Below are 23954 nucleotides of genomic sequence, written 5' to 3'. Positions count from 1 at the left end.
CATCTTTTCTCCTCCAGGAAACCAGATGCCCCTGCCAGGGGTAGCGGCTGCAGTGCACTGCTGTGTTACAGTGATTGTAGGCAGCCAGGGGGTGCATGTACGTGTGAGAAGCAGTAATTGCCAGCAAACTCACACAGACCATCCTGGGGGATCTGGGCCTCACTGCAAGACCCACCAGGATCTTGGCTGTCACCAAGGCTATGAGCAGCCACACGCTGCCCAAGAGCGAGCCCACTTTACACTATTAAAAGCCTCCAGGAACACCTCAGCCTCTATAGGGCTGACAGCTGCTCACAAGCCATGCTGAATAATGCCGACATAAGGAAGGGGAACTGGCAATACTGGAAAGCTCTAAGCACAAGCCATAAGTAATACACAATTAGTAATGACAACTGAAAAGCAGCACATGTGTAGAAACACAAATGTTTCTTACTCTGTTTGCTGTAGTTGTGGCCCAGCTGCTGCCACTGGACAGACGCACCTGGATCTGGGATTACATTTCCATTTTTATTGAAATACAAAAAGTGCAAACTGTGAAATACAGGATTGGTGCCGATTAGAAGGAAATAAACAATGTGAACCAATACCACTGTGAAAACCCCAGCCCTGCACCTGATAAACGTCAACAGAAAAGAAGGCAGGGAACAACAGCAACAAAAGCGATGCCAGACATTCTGCACAGGGACCCCTGTGTGTGAAACAGGCACCAAAGTGGCCCTGAGCTCTGTCAAATGAGCAGACATGGCCACAAGGCGCTCAGACAGCCCCAGCCCCCCCTGCACCAGCCAAAAGCTCTGTGTCACTGTACAACGTGGGGCCATGAAGACAGCGCTAGGTCTTAGCAGAGGGGAATGAGCCGGGTGCTAAAAAGCAGAGGGTTGGAGCAGAACCATTTTTCCACCTCCAAAAGGAAAAATGGCTGATCACTAACTTGAAAGGGAGGAGAACCTGGGGCAGCTCTACAGAAAGGAGGAAAATGCCAAAGATCAGCACCCTACACAGAACCCATCCCTCAGATCAACAGGGACACCCTGCCAGCCTGGCTCCTTGTGCCTGGGCAGATGCAGCTGTGCAGAGGCTGTGGGCAGACCCAGTTCCTTGCTCAGGTCACACGAGGGATATCTCAATAGAAGGCATTTAGGGGAGTAAAAAGCAGAAGCAAAAGCAGCCCTGGTTATTGTGCCTGCTCCAGGGCCCCCGGCAGCTCCAGCACGAGGAGCAGCGATCAAAAGGGGATATTTACACTGGGTCCCTTCCAGGATTTGCAAGCACTTTCCCACCATGAGCGGCAGCAGCTTCCTGAACACTCTCCAGATCTGCTCCCTGCAGGCACTGAACTGGAGCGGGCTGTTATCCCTGCCTGCAGGAGATGCACCAGGCTCCGTTTGGCTAAAAAAGGAAACGTTAGAGAATTCACTAAAAAAAGGGAGAAGAAAGAAAAAGAAACAGCACCCATCAAACAAACTCCATGCAGAACAGGTACAGTCACAGAACCGCCAAGGTTGGAAAAGACCTACAAGCTCATCCAGTCCAACCATCTGCCCATCACCAATAGTTCCCACTAGAGCATGTCCCTCAGCACAACAACTAAATGTTCCTTAAACACCTCCAGGGTCAGTGACTCCACCACCTCCCTGGGCAGCCCGTTCCTCTGCCTGACCACTCTTACAGAGAAGTATTTCTTAACGTCCAGCCTGAACCTCCCCTGGTGCAACTTGAGGCCATTCCCTCTGGTCCTATCACCAGTTACAACTAGTGGCTGATCCCCAGCTCACTACAACCTCCCTTCAGGTAGTTACAGAGAGCAATGAGGTCTTCCCTGAGCCTCCTCCAGGCTGAACAATCCCAGCTCCTTCAGCTGCTCCTGATTAAGGCCTGTGCTCCAGACCCCTCACCAGCTTTGTTGCCCTTCTCTGAACAATGCCTTTCTTGCACTGAGGGCCCAACACTGGACACAGTACTTAAGGTGCGGCTACACCAGCGCTGAATTCAGAGTGACAATCACTTCCCTGCCCCTGCTGACAACAGTTTCTGCTACAAGCCAGGATGTCATGGATGTCACCTGGGCACACTGCTGGCTCCTGTTCAGCCAAGACACTTGCAGCAACCTGCTCTCCCCCTGGAGCACAGCTAAGCTCCCAGCACTGCTGGAGGCCCAGCCCTGTCCCAGAACATCTCTTGTTCCAACCTTAGCAGCGCTCAATTTCTTGCTCACTATTTCCACCCACAAGCTGCTGTGCCTCCTCCAATCCAGCTGCTAGACCCGCACTGCCCTGCCAGGTTTCCTGCGTTCACACCCATCCCCGTTCCACAGCGTAGCAGGAATAGCAGCTTCCATCATCCCCGCAGCAGATGCCACTTATTTTGATTGCAGTTGGAACAACAACTTTTGATCAGGCTAAAACGCTACAAAAATGTAAATTCTATTTAGCATCCAGTAGCTTTAAAAAAAAAAAAAAAAAAAGAGTTCTGTTTGGTCCAAAACCTTTGTCCCTGTGGCCAAATACAGCACAAAGCAGGACTGGCCAAGGCAGGCAGGGCACAGAAGATAAGGGTATAACACACCAGAGGAATAAGGCCAGAAGCTCCCCATGAACACCCCATCAGGCCCAGGCTAAGGAGAGGGATCTCTTCTAGCTCAGGCATGACCTGCACGCTACAACCCCAAACCAACAGCGATGCACTGCTTTGGGAAGGCATCAGGCACATCCAGCCCTAAGCCTGCCTTGCAGACAACCCAATTACTCCAGGCATTAACAGAGCATACAGGATACACCAGATGAGGCTTCCATAGGAGGATGGAAGGTAAAGGAACTGAGGAGGAGAGAAGGCGATGCCCTCTGCAAGGAATAGCTGTTCTCTCACAGCTTTGGCACACGAGCGCTCAGTACCTGGGCAGAAACTTGCAAACCAGGCCTGGTGCACTCCAGGGTGAGGTCAGCCTCAGTGCCTAGACCTCCCGCTAAGGCCACGCTCACTGTTACATTGTGCTAGAAAGCTCTGCTCAAACTTAAACAACCAAGGCAGTCTGTGTCTGTCAGCACAGACACACGTGCCTGCAGGAATAGAAGAGGCCTGGTGTTGCTCCCAGAGGGAAAGGCAGTGATCTTCATAGTCTGAGCAGTCCTTTGCCACCAGGGCACCTTCTTCTCCTTGCAATTCAGACTCCCATCTATGAAAGAGCCCCAGTTAGAACCCAAGCACAGCCAGGTCTGATACGCACCTTCCGAACCAGGCTGGAAATACTGCGGGCTGGACAGAAACACCTGAGCTGGGTAACTACAGGAACTTCACCCCAGCAAAAGCTGAAGAGTAGCTGGTGTGGGTGACCCCAGAGAGGCTTGGGCTAAATTGAGCTTCTGTGCGTTGCAGTCCGGCAGGTCTATACAGCCCACGTGCTGTGGAACCTACCCCTCTCACTTGCCTGCCAAAAACTTGTGGCTAAAGTGGTGTTTGCAAGTGCAGGACAAGAACCCAAAGCACAAGGACTGCCTGCTCCATTCAGTGTTTCAGATGCCTCTGGGGAAAGGCAGGATGTGTTCAGTGCAGAAAAATGGCACCGACAGCAAGAATATCTCTACTACATACCCAGCAAGTCTTGCCAGAGCCCTGATAGCCCAGCTGAAACAAGGGGAGTGAGACGGGGCTGTTGGGAGTTTAAACAAACAAACAAAAAATATCTTTGCTGAGGAAAGGACAAAGAGGGCAGAAAAACCATATGTGAGGGAAAGAGGAAAGGATGGCTGGTCATCTTATAGGGCAACAGTCTGGTGATGAGCCCTGGAGGAGCTGCACAGACTGGCAGGTGGGGCAGGACTCCACACAGTAGCTGGGAGACCAGCTCCCATCCCCATCTGGAGCAGCAGGTCTCCTGCTTGCTTACTTACGCTTTCACCACCATCTCCACAGCCCTCATTCTGCTCATCACCCAGGAGATCAACAGTCCCTTTGTACTGGAGACAGCTTGGTCACAGCCCCAAGACAAGGTGGGAAAGGCGGGAAGGTGGGCACAGTGTGCTGGTGTGGGGTGGCTGGGAATCAGGCCTCCACATCCTCAAAGAGCTCCTTCTGGTGGTCCAGCAGGAACTTGGTAAAGGTATTGATGGGGTTGATGGCTTTTAGGGTGATGGCTACATCTTTGGCCCACAGCAGATTTGGGCCAAACACAACTGCCAGGTTGGTGTTTGTCATCTTGTTTCTGTCACTGTGAGCAGATACCTATGGGGGAAGGAAAGAGAACATGGTGAAATCACAGAATCACAGGGGTTGGAAGAGACCTCCAGAGATCACTGAGTCCAAGCCCCTGAAGCAGGCACTCTACAATAGGTCACACAGGTAAGCAACCAGATGGGTCTTGAATGCCTCCATAGAAGGAGATTCCACAGCCTCTCTGGGCAACCTGTTCTAATACTCCCACACCCTTGCTGTAAAGTTCTTCCACGGGTTAGCATAGAACTTCCTGTGTTCAAGTTTTAGGCCATTATTCCTTGCCCTGTTGCTACACACCACTGAGAAGAGCCTGGCCTCACCCATTTGCCTCCCACCTCCCTTTAGATATGCTGCAGAACAACACAGCAGCTGCCCTCTTCCCTCCCCAGAGCCAGAGCAGATGGAAGGAGGGTGGCAGACAGAAGCTCAAGACTGGCTGGGGGAAAACACACACAACTGGCAGCAGTCAGAAAGCAAGAAGCAACATTTTGCCATTTCCCACATCCCACTTATGGCTCAGCAACCAGGCCACAGTGCAACAGGACCAGGAGCACTGTCAGCCAGTATCTCTACAGATTATCACTAACTAAAATGATCTTCCCTCTTGCCAGTGTCTCTAGCAACAGAAAGCAGGGTGGATCTGTGACCATTTTTCTAGTCCAATCTCCTGCTTGGGTATTTTGCAGTTGCAGCTCCGCACTTTCAGCCTCACTGGTACAGACCACATTGGCTTAATGCCTGCCTGCAACTCCCAGGCACGAGACTCCATATTAAAGGAACATAAGGTAAAGAGAGGCAGTTTCTTAGCTTAAGATTCATTTCTTCTCAAAGGAAAGGACAGAGCAGGCAGTCAAGAAGCTGAAGCAAGGCACTGACAACTGAACTAAAAGACAACTTCCAAGCCTTGGAGCTGCTCACCTGCACCAGGAAGGCTGTCAGGAAACGGAGCACATGGTAGTTTTCTTCTGGCAGACTCTGAAGTGTTTTGCGAATGACATCCACACGATGCACTTCTTCCACACCTAAAAAGCAAGGGAGATGGGCTAAGTAAGTCTGTAAGAAATTCTCATTTCTCCATGGAAAAGATGAATACCTCAGCACACAATCCAACAAAAGCCCAGTTTGCAATCATAGGGTATCCCATGCGGGACTGTCCCTTCCACAGCCAAGGGTAGTTTGGAAGATATCTTTGTCCTTGGCCACTGCAACATTCAGGGAAGAGCACACTCTTGTTACAACTCACTCTGGAAGCTGACAACATGGCTGTAGAGGCCAAAAGTGAGGAGGGGCTCAGGCAGCTCTCTCAAGAAGGTCTTCAGAATCACAGCAGGGAGGTGGACATCTTCGTACTGTTGGAAATCTACCGGCACACCTGAGAAAGTAACACAGAGACTCAGCACTCACTGGCCAAAGTAGGATCTCCTCCAGACACAGAACATGATGTGAAGGTTGGAGCCCAGAACTAGGGAAGCCACTATTTAAAGAACATTGAAAGGGTACTGAAACACTACATCTTCTAACTGAGTGGAAAAATGCGTCCCAAAAACATATCCAAAGTACCGCTGAACCCAGCACTAAATCTTCAGAAAATATGAAAGAAATGACCCAGTCATCCATCTTCAGTTCATTCAGCATAACCAGACAAACGTGGTTTATCCTATCCTAATAAACAGGGAAACATTCCCGGGAGACAGGAAAAGGGTGGTGTAGGAAACATGAGTGTGAAGGATTACGCTTTCCATAAATCAGAAGTACTGAACAGTGTCAGATGCTTCTCCTTTGCAACTCGGGTCATACCCTGACGGGCCTCCACCAAGAGGCCTATCAGAAAAGTTGAGAAGCCGTGCTGGCATAGCTGCAACACAGCTCTAGCAGGACAGCAGGAGTCAGAGAACGAGAGGGGCTCAGCTGAGTTGGAGCACTCACCCGTGTTGTATTTTTGCTGGACCTCCCTGACAACCTGCGTGTTTGCTGATCTCCGGAAAATCCCTTCCGTTGTGAGAGCTGTGAGGTGAGAGCAGATGGAAAAGGAAGATCCATTATGTGGCAGCCTCTAGGAATGCTATTATGAACAATCATAACTCCATGCTGTGGGGTGTCTGATGGTTATCAACAAATTCCTTTTTTTAACTTTTTTTTTCCCCCTCACAGAACTGAAATTCTTCCTGCCTTCAGCAGCAGCCAAAGGATACAAGCAGCATTTACTACTCTTAGCCAAGTGACAGGATGGCCAACTGAAGGAAAAACATCTCCCAGGCATGAAACTGTACAATCCCTTCAAGGTCAGGCCTTTACACCTTATCCTAGATGGCTGCTCTGCTGTGGATTAGAACAGGGATGAGGAGAGGCCAACACCGTGGAATGAAGAAGGGCTTTGGTTTCCCCAGACACTTACCATGCTCCTGCAAATGAGCAATGGTCTCTCTGACCACCAGCGGAACAAGAGACTGATCAGGGCTCTTCTCCCGTAGACTGTGGGAAGAGACAAAAGGTTACAAAGGACTGGTCCTCCCTGCCCTGAACACAGCCCCTGAGACCTCAAGTTGCCTAAACATGTGCTAACTTTGGCTGGGATGACATAATATCTTGCTATCTCTGTCTCCCTGGTTCACCCATTATTCCCATCATGAGAAGTCATTCACTGAAGCAAGTCTGAGCTCATTATTTAAATTTATCTGTCCTCCATAAAAGGGTTGTCTACCTCCACCACAGGTAGACACCAGGACAGTGGGGTTCCCAGAAGGGAAGGCTGCTAGTCACAAAGCAGGTGAAGAGAGTTAAACTGTCTTGGTCTTTTCCCTTGTGGACAAGGGCAGAAAGAAAGTGACGCATGGCAGAATGATACACAGGATAATTTTATCTACTCCATTTCTGTAAAGGAAAAAAGCTAACACAGTGGTTATCAGGGAACGCCTAGTGATGCTGAGGCATCCACTGCCACTCTCACATTAGACAGTCCATGTACAACTTCATGGTATGCAGATGTTCACCCCTCAGTCCACTAACAGGCTCAGGCACACAGCACCAGAGGGGTGACATGAGAAAGTGTGGTGTTGAAGCTGGGGAATGTGTTCCCAGATTGCTTCAGAGGATCTGTCTGGCCACACAACCCCGGCCCCTCCTCATTTTCCTGCTGCAAAATCACAGTCAAAGTTAAAAATACCTCCAACACTTGGGCAGTATCACTATCCCCTGCCAGCGTCTGTGTTTGCCTGCGTCACTGTGCAGGAATGGGGGCTGGAAATCAGTATAAGAGTGACTACAAACGATGTGGAAAAAAACTAAACAACAGATCTGCGGCTCTACCCAATAAAAATAGCACAGCCCTAAAGACACCTCATTCAGTCTCTAACAGGCTTCCTTTGTTTAGACAAAGCTTTTAATGGCATAAAGCTGTCCTCACAGACCTTATTTTGCTCCTCCCTCAACGAGCCCTAACTACAGAAACAATCTCACCCTAATTTAGATAGGATCTAGGTTCTAGCCATGGAATGAAAAGGGTGGAACTGAACTGAGTCAATCTGGATGCAGATAGAGCTCCTCAGGAGGATGATTATAGTTTTGTAGTAAGACCAAACTGCAAGAAAATCTACAGCCATTTCTGCAGCTGTTCGGCTATAAATACAGTGACCTCAAAACAGACCGATCAGGGCAACAACAACAACATTCAGAGATACTCACTGTTGGAGCGAGACTCCAAACTGCTGGTTTGGCAGTGGTGGGCGTGGGGGAGTTGGCTTCTGGGGCACTTGTGAAGGTTTCTGGAGGGATCTGAGATATTCATCATATCTGTGGCAAAACAAAGGCTGGTAAAAAGCCACTTCACCTCCCAGAAAGAGCACAGACCCAGCACTGCACGTGACCCACTGCTAACACATTGGTAACACCTCCAGCCTAGCACAGTTGATTTCACTTAGGTACATACAGGACAGGCAGGTCTGGAGCAACAAGAACAAACACAAGGCTGCCAGAAAAAAAGCAGGGGAAAAGGAATATGGAATCAAGAGCTGAAGCAGCTAAAGACCACAGCACAAGTAGGAGGCTGGGGCAGCATTGTTTGTGATGAGGAACTAAGATTGTAGTGACTCCGGGAAGCCTCAAAGAGGAGCTGAACTGTTCCAAATGAGCAGAGCAGGTGCCTGACACAACAGATACATGCCACAAGGTCCAGGTCAGCATTAACTTTAGTAACTTGCAGAAAGGCCCTGGGGGTTGAGTGGGAGAGTCATGATGGGTGCTCCTGTGGAGAAGTATTTTTACTTCCAAGGGCAGAATTGGGTGCTGGGATCAAAGACACACAGGAAAAACAGCAGAGAGAAACAACAGTCTTTATAGGAATTTGTACTGCTCCTTCTAAAACCACTGCCTGGGTGGAATAATCCTTTCCTCCCCTCGCCTTTCATCCAGTAAAATCCCCTCTTAGAGCTCTAAACAAAAGGAAGATAAGCAGCGCTCTTACTTCAGCACTTGACTTGGGATCCCCAACTGTTCCAGCTTTACATATTCCTCCAGCTCACTAAGGAAGTTCACATAAAAAATCTTTCGTCCAAACTTAAAGCTGAAAAACAAGAGACAAGGAGGTATGTGAAGAATAAAGAAATCCAGTATCTCAAAAGCAGATCTTACAGGCAAGGAGAGCAGGGGTCTCAAAGAAGCATTGATAAGGCAAAGGGGTAGGTATGGCTGAGTAGCAGAGATGTTGTCCATGCAGCTCTCAACTCATGTATTTTACTTAGAGATGTGAAGACTTTCCAGGTCATGTTAGAAGCCCTGACAGAGGCAGCCTCCCTGAGCCCTGGATTCCTCCTTCCTTAGCAGCAGGTGGAAATAACTACTTTTCTATTATTTTATGGAGTTAGGATTTCAGCATCAACACAAGATGTTAACAGAATTTGTACAGATGCTCTCACTTCCTTTTTTATTCTTAGCAGAATCTATAACACATTATTCCTAATTGGTTGGATAGCAAGGGAGCAGCACAGATCTGCAAACCATTTTGTATTTCTTGTGTCTGAATATTTTTGAGCTCAGAAACAAGAAGGGACAACACAGGGTATGAGATTGCAGGGCAGGCTTGATAGCCTGTGAATACCTTGTGCTTCCCCAGGAATGCTCCATTATTGCCCAGCAATGTGAGCATTGGGTGAGCCTCCCGTAGTGCTTCCTACCTGATCAGAGGCTTGAAGAGAATCAGAAGAGTCTTGATGAACATGGTTGGATGCACAATATACAAGGCTTTTATGTTTTTCTTGTACCTGCCAAGAGAATGAGGACCCATAAGTGAGGATGACCTTGAGCATTAAAAAGGGGGACCAACCTTTTCACAAGATTAAGATGTTCTAGATGCTCTGTTCATTTTGCATTCTGCCTCACCACTCCCCAAGTCACCCATGGCCTCTGCTTTTCCATGCTTCATACTCATGTCAGGATGCCCAGCAGTTTAAGGGCACACTCTACATCATTCCAAGATTTGCCCAGGAGCAGTGACCAGCCTCACCAGGAAGTAACAATTATACCACAGAGCTGACATACTTGCACTGGTTCCTGGTTCTGCTCCTTGCCTAAAAAATGCACTTTCAGAAGGAGCTGTGCATCCCACAATTCAGCCTGCAACAGACAAAACCCACCTCCACAACCAGTAGAAACAGGCTATAGTAAGATATGATCACCAGGCTACCCAGGAAAAAGGGGAAGACCTTCTGTATGAGACTACAGAGCAGCATGCTGCAGCTTTGCCTGCTGCCCTCTACTCACTTGCGATCAAATTCCCTGTAGGCATCCCGCAGCCAGCTCAGGGATGGCTTGTTCTCACTAGTCAGGCCATGGTGAAGATACACCAGTGTGTAATCACTTTCCACATACTGGTCCAGTGTGAATTTCAGGTACCTGCAAACAGACAGCTCATGAACTTGCTTCATACTCTGCCACAAAGGGGCTCTTCCTCCTTTTAGCGTGCCATAACAGAGGACTGCATCCTCAGCAATGGAGGTAAGCTCTTTGCAAGGACACGTCCAGAGAAAAACGGTACTCCACACAGACCTGGCCTCAGGAATCCAGTACCTAGAAATTGCATTAACAGCAGCCTCTGAAGACACTACTCACCCCAGCAGTTTCACATGGTCGAGCTGATGACTTGGGGGCATCCGACAGGCACTGAACAAAATGACTTTCCTTCCATATTTGTCATCACCTGCAGATTAAATGTCAGAGATTACAAGAGTTTCAGAACTACGTCATGGGCTTGACAGCAAAGGGGAAATGGAACACAGAAAACCACCATAACAAGGCAGAAGTCCAAAATGCCAAAGCTGACAGCAAAGATGAACCTGATTTTCAGCGGAGTTGTTATGGGCCTAGGATGAAAGTAGAAACCTGAGCACCAAGGGCCTGGCAAACTGGCAACATGAATAAAGAACAGAGTCCATGCTTCAGCCCTGAAGGAAGAGCAAGGACTAGAAGCCAGGGTGCTTCATGGCATATACGAATGGAGGCCTGCAGTATTCAGAGCATTAATGCTGCAACACTACTTCTGGGGGCAATGCTCCTGTCACATGCATACATAGGGAGGTACAGGAAAACTGCCCCTCAGAGAGGCAATAACCACTACAACTCTTCTGCAAACAGTCCAGAATAACTGTTCATGGTCTGGTGTGTGTATTTCTTGTTTCACCTCAAGCTTCATTCCGCACACAGAACAAAGCCACTCCATACCCAGGAAACCAAGAAATTCCCAGAAACAGGCAGTCCCAGCCACATCCCATAACAAAGTCAGCATCATCACAAGCCTCTTCTATAGATGGATCACGTTAGGGCTGCTGGATTCTCCAGATGGGGCTCAGCGGGAGGTGTGTGCTGCAGACAAAGCTACTGTTCACCGCTTCCTAGATTTTCCCATCCATAATGGTATTTTCCCAAAGAACTGCACTGAGCATTCTATGTCAAAAACCTACCAGAAAACAATCCCTACCACGTTAGAGAGAAATAACCCACATGGCAACCTTATCTCAGGAGGACACTCCCAGCCACCTCTTGAGGCTTCAGAGGCAACAAGCCGAGTTTTCCTCCAAATATGCCTTCATACATCAGCATACTTCTACCAGCAGAGCTCTCCATCTCCATGAACAAAACCCAAGCAGGTGGGCATGGACAGGCTCAGCAGACATGCTGGGGGAACTGACAGATTTCGATAATTAAGTACCAGGTCTGGATATACGTTCTATTGGAAAGTCTGGTTCTCTCCTAAATGGGCAAAACATTCGATTTGCTTCCATAGAGATGACCTACTTTTATTTAGCAGCAGTGGAGGCGACATTGTTCCTTTAGTGTGAAGAGTTCAAGCATTCCCATCTTTCTGGCTACTCACCCAGCAATGTTTTATTGTCAGTCAGGAGAAGAGAGCAGTGAAAGAGGTTGCCAAGGTTATGTTCAAGAATACCCACCTTCTTTTCCTATGGCACAATCATCCCATTCAAACCACAATGCAGAAAAGCAGCAAGGATCTCCACTTATGCAGGACAACCCTGCAGTACATCATTACTCTTGAAAGGTATCCTTTTCCCCATGCTGGCTTTATGGCATTCAGAGCATGCAGCTGTTTGTTTCAGCCTTGCTTGGGCTCCAGCACCCAACTATTGTCCAGCCAGACTTGCCATGCAACAACTGAGATCTCACATTAAGTGCAGAACAAACTCGAGGCTTTTAGGAATACTGCCTGTTAGCAAGAGATGACCACTTGCTGCTTCAAATAGCAGCCAGAGAATTCACATACACAGGCCATGACACTAAGAAGCCACTAACCCTGTCTTTTACCTCCATCCTGGCCAGAAGAACAGATTCTCTCTCTTCTTGTTCACCTCCATTTTTCAAGTTTCACTTTCAAGTCGCTCACCAGACAACACAAGACAAATTTATTGATGCACACAAGCCAGAGCCTCTGCAAAGGTTAGGGACACCTGAGGCAGCACCAGGTACAGACCAGGAAAGGGCTGGCGTAGGCCATCACACTGACATACACATGCGCAGGTAAGGGGCAGTTAAGGGAGGACACATGACCCAGAAAGCAGGACTAGGAGAGAGTGATGCAAGGATCATCTGGAACAACCAGATACAGCCACAGCCAGGCCACAAGACCAACATCACATTGCATATCCCATGGTAGCCCACTCTCTGCCTAGCCCAGAGTTTATTGGTAGCTTGCTATGAACTTGAGGGTTGGATCAAATGCATATAAGCTCTCTAAAATACAAAGATGAAGGCTAAGAAGTGCTGGAAGGGAAGATACAGCACATTTTGACTCTTCTGCTTGTACGGCTTTGTCTAGAAGACAAAGGATCCTGCCCACATAGAGCACTAAGATGGTAGCATCTGAGAACCTGATGAGTTTTATAGCAATGAAAGAAAATGGGTGACAGATCTGTGCAGATTGTAGCTCTGTGCTAAAGTCAGAACAGGTACTATCTTCAGTTAACTGAGGCTGTGATGCATATTGAAGGGGATGGTCTGAAGGCCTGAAAAGAAGACTAAAGCTTGATCAAGGAAGGCTTTGATTGTGAAGAACTGCAGCACAGCACCACCTTAATGTGATGCTGCAGGTTGCCACACAGCTCAGCCACATGGGCACTGACTTCCAGACTGGATAAATCACAAATGAGGAACCAGCTTAAGCATATTTCTCTAGAATGACATAACACTTATGGTGGGGCCTACGCAAAGTCTAGAATCTCACTGTTTTAGTAGACTTAGTAAAAAGGTTTGGGATTGATATTAAAAGAAGAAAAGTGACCATCTAGAGAGATGGCATGTTTCTCCTGGATAATTTCCAGGGCCAAGAAGGAGTGACCCTTTTTGCCTTCCAAATCTAAATGAATTTTTGCATGAGCACCCCATACCCATCACTGAGTTCTGGGTTTCACTCCAGTTTCGTCACAACGAGCTCAGCTTGTCAACATAGGAACACTTAAAACAACTGAATGACTATCCCGTTTTCTCCTGACATAAATCTGATAAGGTATACCGAGATTCAGCTCTCGACCATTGAAGACAAACAATCAGTTGTTGCAATTTATAAGCAGGAATGTAAGGCCCACTCTGTGCATTCTTGATTGCCCGAAGAAACTGCCTCCAGGTGTCCTCTGCCACAGGCTGAACAAACCCTTACTGCATCTCATCCTTCCTAGATGCTCCATCCCTTACACTATTTGCTCACCTGTTTGCAATATTAATCTTACTACTTTTTTTCCCCTACCCCTTCTTTGCACCTGCAAGTAGCTAAGGTTTCTATTGTGCACAACTGCAGACCATGAAGTAATTACTCAGCTTCTCAGGAATAGTTAACAACTAACCAAAAAAGAAGCAGCTGTACACACTGGTACTCATAGAGCCAAACCATCAGAGCAGGGCCATACTTCTAGATAGAATGAAGATTAAATACCAAAACTAATGCTTCAGGTGGCAACTTGTATCAGTGCAAATATATCAGGAGAAATTCATATTAAGGTAGCAGCATTGTCCTGAGACAGAACTCTGCATTAAACACATCTGTGCAGCCAAAATGGAAAATACACACTTGACTTGCAAACCTTGCTTTACAAAACCCTGACAGTACGTCTAAGTGCTTCTTCTGAAAATTACCAGTCAGCCTTTCTGCCATGATTTGATGTTATCAGCTTATTAAGCCAGCAACAGAGAGGGCAGTTTGGGGATGAGGAAGGGATATCACTGCAGAAATCTGGGATACTACTCCAAGTTTCACAAAGCTCAGGATGCTTCAGAGCCAGCTTAAAAAACAACCAAAACCTTCTGTAATGTAATTTCAGGTTCCTGCTGAACACAGCCGAGCAGTGTTTAAGTATCATTGGTGGATTTTTGATATCTGTTGAATTCCAAAGTGGATTTAGCCTCTCAAGAAAAGAAAGCAAGAAGCCCAAAGTGGCAGTATTTTAAATACCTAGTATCTTTCACCTAGACATTCCCAATATTTAAGCACTGCCAGAATTATAAAGCCTTATCAAGTGACTTACTGATACAAAACAAGATTTAAAAACCCTAGAGAATCAGATTAGGGAATGCAAAATGGGAGGATGTCTCCATCAGAACACAGCAAACAGGGGAGAAGCATCCACATAATGAGGTGATGAGGATCAGCATTTCCATGGCAAGGCTGTACCTTTCCAATGGTTCTGGCCTGCTGTTCAGAAACAGCAGAAAGAATTTCACACCAGAAGAGAATTTCCTCTGCACTGAGAAGTGTGAAAGCGCTGGCAGCCAAATTCTTAAGGCCTGCGATTGAAGTCCAGAATACAAACAAATGCTCAGCAAGCACAGAGTAGCTTAGCACAGCTTCGGACTAGAATGAGGCACAAGTTACCAAAACACTCTGCAGTCAAATGCAGAAGAAACTGATAACAGTAGATTTCACCTGGAGAATCCAAGTGTAGTGCCAGCTGCTTAATGGGTGAATGCAGCCGTGGGTCTAACAAAGGGAGAAGAAGCAGTCCTATGATGAACTTCTAGAGCACACACGACAACAGCGTAAGTGTTCAAACTGAGCCGGTCCAGCAGGCCACCACCAGAAGAGGAATAGAATTTACACAGAGACCGGAGAGCCCCAAAGCACCACAGGGAAAAAGCCCACAGGCCAAAGTCGGTTCAGATGATTCCACTGTGCAGAGGCGCAGTGCTCAGAACACAATTTGGTGCAGCCTTTGGACTCCTGAAAAGTTGCCAGCATGGCCCGAGGCTGAGCAAAGTTTGGGCTCCCTTGAGATAACCCAGCTATAGGCCACAGTCATGCTGAAGGAATACCATGATCTACAGCATCACAAAAATTCTACCTACCTGGTTGGGCCCCATCAAGTGCACCCTGGTCTGGAGGAACAGAAACAAAGTTATAGCAAGCCAAGTTTTGCACTCTTTCCCAGAAAGTAATCTTGAGTATGAGGTCTCAGTATGCAGTGAGACTGCCACTGGGATGCATTTACTTGCTGTCCTGCAGCAGTTAAACCCCTTCCACTTTATCTTTCCCACAAGTTCCTCGTCTCTCCAGAGCAACCATATCTACAAAGTAGAGGTGGTTACTGTCATCCATGACAGCTGGCTCTCTTGCTTCAAACTGCAACAAATTCAGTACAGCCATGGTCCAGTCTCCGGCCCTTGTAAGCTATAGTTACATTCCCTTCACCAACAGAACGGCAGCTGCTGTAGTGCTACTTTTAAAAGGGTTTAATGCTACTAATTCTGTCCCTCAAAGTCCTGCAAAGAACCACAGAAGTGTAGAGCAGAAGGCATAACAAGCCCAACAGCCCGTTTGGAAAGAAGCCCAAACTCACTAATAAGAATATAAGGACAATTTAGATCTACAACACAGTTTTCAAAACAAATCTTTGCATTAGATTCTGAAAAGAGAAACTTCCAATTTGCCAATTAGAGGTAAAAAGGTGAAAAAGGGGTTTCTCTGGGAAGGGAGAGGGCTATGAAAGTATTTATTACCATCCCCGGACCCTTTCCATCACCAGCTACACATACTCTACAGACCCAGATGGAACTATTGACACAGAAGGCTGAGCTGAGCACAGCCCTAAAGAGAAACTCTCTGTTCTGTTATCTCCCTTATAGAAACTTAAGACTCTCTTAGAAACTCTGTTCCTATGATCTCACATCTCAAAACATGGGGCTTTCTTTGGATGGGCCCAATTCTACAGAAGCAGCACATCATTCTGTATCATACAGAGATAATCTTTATAAAGTTAGAGCAATAAGCTACAACCAAATACAGCAGAACTGCAAGTGTCCTGTGCTAATGGAGCCAAAAAGAATGCACCATACCAGAAGGGAAAGGATCCTTGTTAGTAGATCCCAGATTTCAAGTAGGAACACCTTCAGACTGTTATTAACTACCTGCCATATTCCTGCAATTCAGCCTCTGCTGAAATTCAAGGCCAAGATTACATCACACTAGTTTGCCTCAGTCTTAAGCAGACGGAAGCAGAACCTCTGCCACAGAAGAATCTGCATTAGGAAACAAAGACTCTAATCAGAAGTTTGGGATAGCTCATAAGCAGCCTTCAACCAGAAGCCTGTGCTTCCTCCAAACGCTGTGTGATGTAAGGAAAAAAAAAAAAAGCACTTTGCAGAAGTGGTTTGTGCAGTGAAACTGAGCCACCTCCACTCCAACGTTTAGCCACATGCAAAGACAAATTTATCTGCTCTCAAAAAGGGCGACTCCAAATCAGCGAGAGCACAAGCACATGCAGTCCTCACCATGGCCTTAAGGTGCTCCATAAACAGACACCTGAAAACTAAAATGTTCATAGATTTATAACTGTGCCATTGTAATCCCTTGGAACCAAGGTCTGGGAGCCTTTTGCTCTGTCTTCCTGTAACACACCACCGCTAGGGATAGCAATGCCATGCCAGCAACTTCCAGGGCAACAAACAGCCTCTTACAAGGAAGATCCCAGCCCCCAAGAAAAGATGGGAGCACAGGGCACAAAGGGAGCTTCCATGGAACTGCTGCACTATTTTGAAGCACAGAAAAAAAACACCACCACATTTTTCTAGTGAACTCTGCAAAATGTTTTTGAATCATTTTTTTCCCCTTAAGGCCAGATAGTTATGATATTCAAACGCAGCATGACTTGCACTGAGTCATAAATTAAAGCCAGCTAGAAAATGAGTGGGTTCCAAACAGTATTTTTGTATTGTTTATGAACATTGAGCATCATCTCGCAACAAGCAATTAGTGCTCTGACCACACAGGACAGCTCTGGGATCTCAGCCTGAGGATGGGAACCCGCCTTCTGCTCTTGTCTCAAAATAGCATCAGCACCCAGAATACATTTCAGGGAAAGCACAAACAGAATTAGCCATATGCCTTCTGCTCTGCAGTGTAAAACAGGGAAGGACACAGAAGAGAAAGCAAATAAAACAGCAGAATGGATAAAACTACCCTTCATCTGCAGCCGTTTGCCAATATTTACAAGAGAACTGGGGTGGAGCCACTTGGTTTCAGGCTTAGCGTGGCAAATGTTCACTGCAGCTGAAAGTGCTGACAAGCACAACTTGTCAGTACAGCCAGATCCAAACAGTTCCATTTCAATCCTCCAGTGAGATTTTTGACTCCTCGGGCTACTTCTGAACGGATTTTTCCAGATTTTCCCAGATTGCTCACTTGCAGTGACAGCCCAAAAAACATTATGTTGGCTGAGTCTCTGAACTGTTAATGTTATTCATTACTGACCAAGAAAACTGAACAAACTGCTTCACCTCAGAACTCAGATTGCAATTCCAGACCCTTTGATTCACTTTACAGTTCTCACTTCCAGGAGATGAAGCAGCAGTGAGTCTCACAAAGCAGGTGCCAGCAAACCCCCTACCCAGGGCTGTGTTTCTCTACTTAAGTAAGGCACTGCACCACATTTAGTGGGGAAATCTATCATACATCTTCAGATAAACCAGCTCTGGTGAAAAGTGGCCCCTTTGAGATGCTTTTGTGCTATACAGAGACACAAAGCCAGAGAACTCACTAGAAATACAAATTCAAAGCACCATAGAGAAGAGAGCAGCCATCACAGCTCCCTGACGCCCTTCAAGGAAGTGAGGAAATTCTTCCTGCCTGCACTAGACATCTGTGACAAATGGCTGCTTTCCAACAGCCACTGAGATGCATCTCCCTTGCAGCCACACTCTATTCAGAGCTCTTGCAAAACAACCACTGAATGGTTACCTTAGAACAGATATCCCACAGAAAGACTGGTGCTTATATCAGGAGGCAGCCCACAAAGTGTATCCCTCTAAGAGCTGATGACATTCCATTCTTATCAACGTCTGTGATCTAAGCACTCCGCTAAGCTCTTAGGTTTTGTCTGGGGTGAACAACAGTATTATTTAACACACTAGCTCCCGGAGTTTAGACACAGTTTCCTCTATCATTTACATTACAGTCCAGACATTATCAGTGAAGTGGCAGGAGTCCACACATCTGTTTCTTCCCAATTTCAGCAGCAGGAAGACTAGTGCAGATTCAGATTAATTCCTATCCTGAAACGCCAGCCCATGGAAAGGGTTACTAATATATCTGCAAATCAAAGCAATTGTAGAAAAACTGGAAGACACACCGTAAATTCCTGTCATCCACCAACAAAGAAGCAGAGGGAGACAAAGAAGGGTGAGGTTTTAAGTTCGCCATTATCCTTTGTAACATGAGAGGACAATAGAAAGAAACCTCATTCTAATGAGGGCCTAAGAAAGATTGATATCAGGACAACACATGCCAAGGTAAGATGCCCACAAACATTTCCCATCTGATCAAGCCCTTCTGCAGAACAACCCTTGCTCAGGAGGACTCCAGCTTGTGCCTCTGCTTCTCTGCAAATTCATAACCAGGGCAAGAACCAAAGTGCAGAGAAATAGCAAGAGAAAGGGCATGAGGTGGCTGTAGTTGGTCAAGCAGGAAGTGAGTCAAGTCCCAACAGGTTGAAGAAGCTTTTTTTCCTTAAATAAGGAATGCAAGACAAACTAGAATGACCCTTCTCTCAGACTTACCATAGCAAACTGAAAACTATCTCTAGCTGTCTTTCTCCTGGAGGTCCCAGTACGAAATTACCGAGGGTTAGTGCAATTAAAATAATACTGATAAGACAACCATACAGAAGAAATAAGAACACTTGCGATTCTGAGTGATCACCTCCCTACTTGCAGTGGGCCTTGGGTCTCTTCCCCGCTTTTCAGCTCTCTAAAATATGCCATGTGTAGACAGGATGGCAAGCCCCGGCCATTCAGATACAATAGAGCTTCCAGACCTACTCAGTCAGCTAAGGAAGCTCATAACTGTGCTGCATAACTAGGTAATTTCTGCAACATTATCGTACAGAATCCACATCCTGTGCTCAGGGCCACGCCTAAAACAAATCAGCAAAAGCAACGAGTCCTGCTAATAATGTAATCAAGACAATGAGACTCAAGAAAGAATGCAAATTTAACCAAGGTCAATGGAAAATTAAAACTTATTGCAAACACTCAAGAAGTTTGATCCTCCTTTTCTTTATGATGTCAGCTGTCATCACCACGTGGGCATGGCAGATGCTCCCATCACTATATTAGAAAAGAGCCCTCCTCAGCCCAGCTGCAAAGATATCAAAGGAGAAAACAGAGAGAAAAGGCCATTACCTGCTACTTCCACAATGTGGTGCCTGGCAATATCATAGTAGGGATCATCCCAGCGCAGGTGAGTGACAGCCTCAGGGGAGCCTTTGGAGTCATCTGCACAAAACATATGGAATAACCACTTTAAAGAATGGATCTCGATGTCTGTTCTATGTGTCCTTGAGCTAGTTTCCCCGACCTCCTTGGGGAACAGTTCACCACACAGTAATTGAATGTGTTCATACAGGTTTGAAGAACTGGGCTCTAAAAGCCTATCTCCCACATGGAAGTTCAAGACCCTTCCACCCAGGCAGATGAAACTATGCTGCAAGAGACCATAAGAGATGATATTTCAGGGTTTACAATGTATCTATGCTGCCACCACTAAAGCACAGTCAGTGCCATAACTGAGAACAGCATATTTACACCAGCTGGCCTTGAACGTTTAGCACTACTCAATGGAAGAGCTAATCCACTTGGGTGTGGTGCAACGGAAATGCACCTATAAAGTTTTCAGGAGAAGCTGGGACTTTCTACATATGTAGATGCGACCACAATGTTGCAGGAGAAACAACTCATTTTTGGCCTAAACCCAAACAAGAAGGATACTGACCTGATTTGGGAAAAGCAGGGTCTTCATCTGCTGGCCAGTTCTTATCGTCTATGGAGGCCAGTTTGAGCTGGCTGAGGGACTGGTTGGTATCATCCAAGTTCAGGTCATCCTGAAGCTCTGAGAGTGGGTCTGCAGCCATGGTCTCCAAATATTGCAGGTTATTTTGCAGCGTCTAAAACAAGGACTGCAGAGATCATTGTGTGAGACACAGAGATCACATCCACAAAAAACTCTCCTCACTGATTTTTCCCAAAGCCTGCTTTATCTTTACCTATCCAGAGACCACGTTCCCCTCCCCCTCCTCCTCCTCCAAGCCAGGAGCGCTGACATGTGTCAGATTCTTTTGTGTCAGTTCCCATCAAACGCACATCAGGAGCCGACACTAACCCTCTCAGTGAGTCTGTTTGACCACAGCTGCGTCCAAATTAGTTTCTCTCCTGAAACGAGAGCAGCAGCAAGATGCCGAGGAAGGTGAGAGGCTCTGCCAGCCCCTGCCCAATACACTCACTGCAGCTAAGAGCTCCCCTCCCTCTGACAAGCTGGCACAAAGCCCGGCTGTTTCCATAGCTGGCCCAGCGCTGGAAGCTTTCCCAGGAATCACCCCCCTTCTCCCCATAAGGGAGGGTCAGAGCTCTCAGCAACACCAAAGTGGGTGCTTCAGTGTGCTGGGATCTGCACACAGAAGCAAACAGCTCAAAGCTTCTTAAAGCTCTGGCTAGTAAGACAGAGAGAACAATACACGTAACACCCTATTCTCCTTTCAGCATCACCCAGCAAATACTTCTGCTGAACCATTGCAAAAGTATGGAAATCACTGCTTCAATTTAAAGTCCTATTGCTAGAATGCGTATTTTTCACCAAACATGCCACAGTACTAAGGATAACAAGGAGTTAAGTGGGTCCAAGAAATAAACAACTGTGTTCTCTCTTGCAAATATTTCTCGCTCTCACTTAGAGCAGCAGTGTGTCAAACCCAGAAGTGAAGCAGCACAACACAGGGCACCTCCTAAGGGCACTGATCCTCAGGGAAGACCCCCAGGAAACAACTGACACCCACTAACGTCAGCCTGCTGGAACCAGCAAGGAAACTCAGGACAGGACAGACATGCTGACCTGGACTGCTCAAACAGACCTAAGTCAGCACCACCACATGGACAGTAATTCAACAGCCAGCAGGCAGCAAGCCAAGAGGAACTGTAGGAACACAAAATGATACCTTACATCAGCAAGACTCCCTGTAACAGTGCTGCTCCGACAGGCTTGTGCTTGTTTTGCCTTACGAGGGGAGCAAAGAGCTAACAGATGATCTGAGGAGGCACACTGACTTTGTGTGGAAAGAAGATAATTACAGTAAAGCCATTTCCTTTAGCAGAATGGAGGGGACAAGAATATATTGCATCTTCCATCCCTAGAGCTTGACTGTGTATCCATCCAAATTAAAAGATCAAGCCCTGAAGACATGACCTGCAAGAGCCCAAGCACTGGAAGGTGTCACAGCCATGTTCAGGGCAACACTCAAGACCACGCTAGGTGTATTTTGACATAAAAGGAAATGGAACAGTTACCATTTGTCCCTTCCCCCCAGACTACTCCAGAAGCTTACCTCCTGTCCTCCCTTATCTCTTACTCACCACTTTACAACCAGTTTTCGCTTCTCTCAGGCTCCCAGAGGGCAAGGGGCCTTGCTAAGCAAATGAAATTAGATTCCCGAAATATGAAAGAGCAAGATGCATCTGGGCAGTGGATGGTCAAGGCTGTACGGCAAACACACAGGGTCTGACCACTGCAGCCAAGCAGAGGCCCAAGCAAGGCCCTTCCCTGCCCTCCTGCAAGGACTGAGAGCTGCCTGACCTCTCTGCTCTCAGAAGAGCAGAGAGCAAGAAATCAGGTTCTTCTGAACCATGAGCTCATGCCAGAACCACGCAGCAGCAGGGCCAAATGACAAGCAACTCCCCACCCCTAGCAACTGCTCTGATTTCTATGGTAACGCGAGGCACTGATCCCTATGACTCAGTGAGCTGAAATCATTCCCACTGCAGCTCAGCAGCCCCACCGCCCAGCCCTGCACAAGGCATGATTAATGCAGCTCTCAAGCACTCCTCACTCCAGTGGGCAGAGGCCCTACCTACCTTCAGCTGCTGCCAGCCACTGACCCAGGGAGATGCCCTCTACACCAAGCTCTTGAGGATGCCCTGTATAACAGTGCCCCCTAAGCAGTCTTGATGCCCGTAAGGACCAAATCCAAACCATCCCAAAGAAAAGCGATAGTACTGCCACCAGGCCAGCAAGACACCAAGTTTCCCTCCTTCTCACTACAAGGACCACAACTTGGCTTCAGGGACAACTGGCAGCACACCACCAGTGCTATAAGTGTTGGCTATTTGACAGCACTGGCAGACTTCCCCTTTGGCACGCTCCTACAATTAGTGCTGGTGTGGCACCATGAGGCAGGAGGAGGTCACCGGGACTGTCTACAGTTCCACACCAGGCAGAGAACCCAGAGAAGACCTCTTAGATTTCAGGTTCTGCTTGTGAAGCCCCAGGGACCTTCAGAGGGCTTTCTACAGAACTTCCCCTGCCCTTTCCCACTGGTGCTAAAGACAGAAGCACACAGTCTCTCGCATCAGAGCGATTCAGAAAAACACAGCGTTCTATGTGTCCAGGAACTGATGGGCACTGAGAAGATCCGGAGGTGAGAGCTGAGAGGTAAGAAACTAAGCGTGGAACTGAAACCAGGACAGCCCTTCTGTTTAGATCCTCACAACTCCACATGCTTCGTTTTCTGACAGTGACTGCACGCGATTTTTTCCACCTCCTCAAAACGAGCCACAAGCTGGACCTGCCGCTGACTGGGACGGCCATCCTGCATTAGTATAAGGGCAAAACAGCTGTCAGACAACAGCACTTCACCAGACATAACACGGTCTAAGAACGTCACATTTAGCAGAGAAATAGCATGGCAAGACGCAAAGCATACACCCTGCACAGCCAATCAAAATACAAGCACAATGATGATCCCAGATTTAAAAAGTTAAAGGCCTACTTCAACATTTCCAAACAAAAGAACCACACTTGGCATTAGGAGCACTTCTCCAAAGAGCCAACTACTTCCATTCCTCCCAAGTGCTTTCTGCTCCTGTCCGGGCCGCTCTCAGCACTCGCTGAGCCACGTGCTTTGCTCTCCAGCCAAAGAAAAAGGCCATTTTTGCTATGAGAGCTGCGGTGCAGAACAGCACGTTGTGCAGGAGGGAAAGCTCAGCCCTGTACAACACAACCTTCACACCGCTTCTGAGCGGGACGCTGCTTACACACAACCCTGCTGCACTGCACTGGCACACCAGAAAGGAGCCCGGTACCCCCTAACAAAGCAACGTGCAACCAAAAAGCCGCCCCGCTCCGGTGCTGCCGTTATTTTTCTGCCCCTGCTGCCACCTGCAGCTCCCGCCGGTTTCACTTCAACAGCAGAAACGTTCTGTATTTCCGTACACACCAAACAATTCCTGCACCGCGCTACAGCCCGCACAGCAAACACCGCCCAGTAATGAAAACACGAGGGATAACAACTCTTACAAGGTACGGCCCACGGGAGGGCTCCTCTCCGCACTGCACAGCAGCAGTCACTCAGTCACAGACCTCAGGCTCTCCCGACTCCACAACACAAAGCCCCGAGGCCGATTCTCTCCGTGCACCCGGCCATGCAAGCAGCCCGTTCCAGGCTCCCGAGCGGGGCCACTTCCCGCCCAGCCGTCCGGCTCCTCCCCTTCCCCAGCAGCCCGGCCCGCACCGTACGTGCCCGCTGACACCCGGCCTGCAGGCCCCGCTGCTCCGAGCACAGCCGTGTCGCCACCCCCCTCCGCCTCCGGTACCTGCGGCCTCCTCCCGCCCGGCCCCTCCGGCATCCGCCTCCCGCCGGAAGCGCTGCCCGTCGCCGGGGAAACACCGCCCCGCCCTCCGCGGTTCTCCGGTGCCTTCCGCCCTGTGGCCCGGAGCT

General features: G+C 47.8%; 1 protein-coding gene across 9 annotated transcripts; it reads right to left on the bottom strand.

The window, feature by feature from the left end:
* Positions 1–488: 488 nt before the first annotated feature.
* ARHGAP1 (Rho GTPase activating protein 1) lies at positions 489–23932 on the bottom strand. 9 transcript variants are annotated; one of them, XR_001555618.2, is made up of 15 exons: positions 23830–23932; positions 19964–20147; positions 19375–19467; positions 15046–15075; positions 10312–10399; positions 9964–10095; positions 9378–9464; positions 8669–8767; positions 7891–7998; positions 6605–6681; positions 6136–6213; positions 5453–5581; positions 5128–5231; positions 3888–4218; positions 489–1389 (listed from the first exon to the last, which is right to left on the bottom strand). XR_001555618.2 is itself a non-coding variant. In XM_015864410.2 (14 exons), exons 2-14 carry the CDS (start codon positions 20100–20102, stop codon positions 4039–4041), a joined length of 1344 nt encoding a protein of 447 aa, XP_015719896.1. In that variant the 5' UTR covers positions 20103–20147; positions 23830–23932; the 3' UTR covers positions 2448–4038. The 9 variants fall into 9 exon arrangements, 8 of the variants coding, with proteins under 8 accessions (XP_015719896.1, XP_015719899.1, XP_015719900.1 ...); XM_015864410.2 differs by lacking the exon at positions 489–1389 and having other exon boundaries at positions 2448–4218; XM_015864413.1 differs by lacking the exon at positions 489–1389 and having other exon boundaries at positions 2448–4218; positions 23748–23847.
* Positions 23933–23954: the final 22 nt, after the last annotated feature.

The sequence above is a fragment of the Coturnix japonica genome, chromosome 5 (assembly GCF_001577835.2).
Source record: "Coturnix japonica isolate 7356 chromosome 5, Coturnix japonica 2.1, whole genome shotgun sequence".
Classification (NCBI taxonomy): Eukaryota; Metazoa; Chordata; class Aves; order Galliformes; family Phasianidae; genus Coturnix; species Coturnix japonica.
The sequence above is the reverse complement of the archived record's forward strand: the minus strand, read 5'-3'. Positions and strand labels throughout refer to the sequence as shown.

Bases quoted from the DNA above. Each gene is read 5' to 3' on its own strand.
- ARHGAP1 (XM_015864410.2), bottom strand. From the start codon at position 20,102: ATGGCTGCAGACCCACTCTCAGAGCTTCAGGATGACCTGAACTTGGAT. The intron at 5,582-6,135 runs GTGAGTGCTCCA...TTACTTTCTCAG, and splicing joins CCAGCAAAAATACAACACGG to GTGTGCCGGTAGATTTCCAA. The intron at 4,219-5,127 runs GTGAGCAGCTCC...CTTCCCCCATAG, and splicing joins TGACAGCCTTCCTGGTGCAG to GTATCTGCTCACAGTGACAG.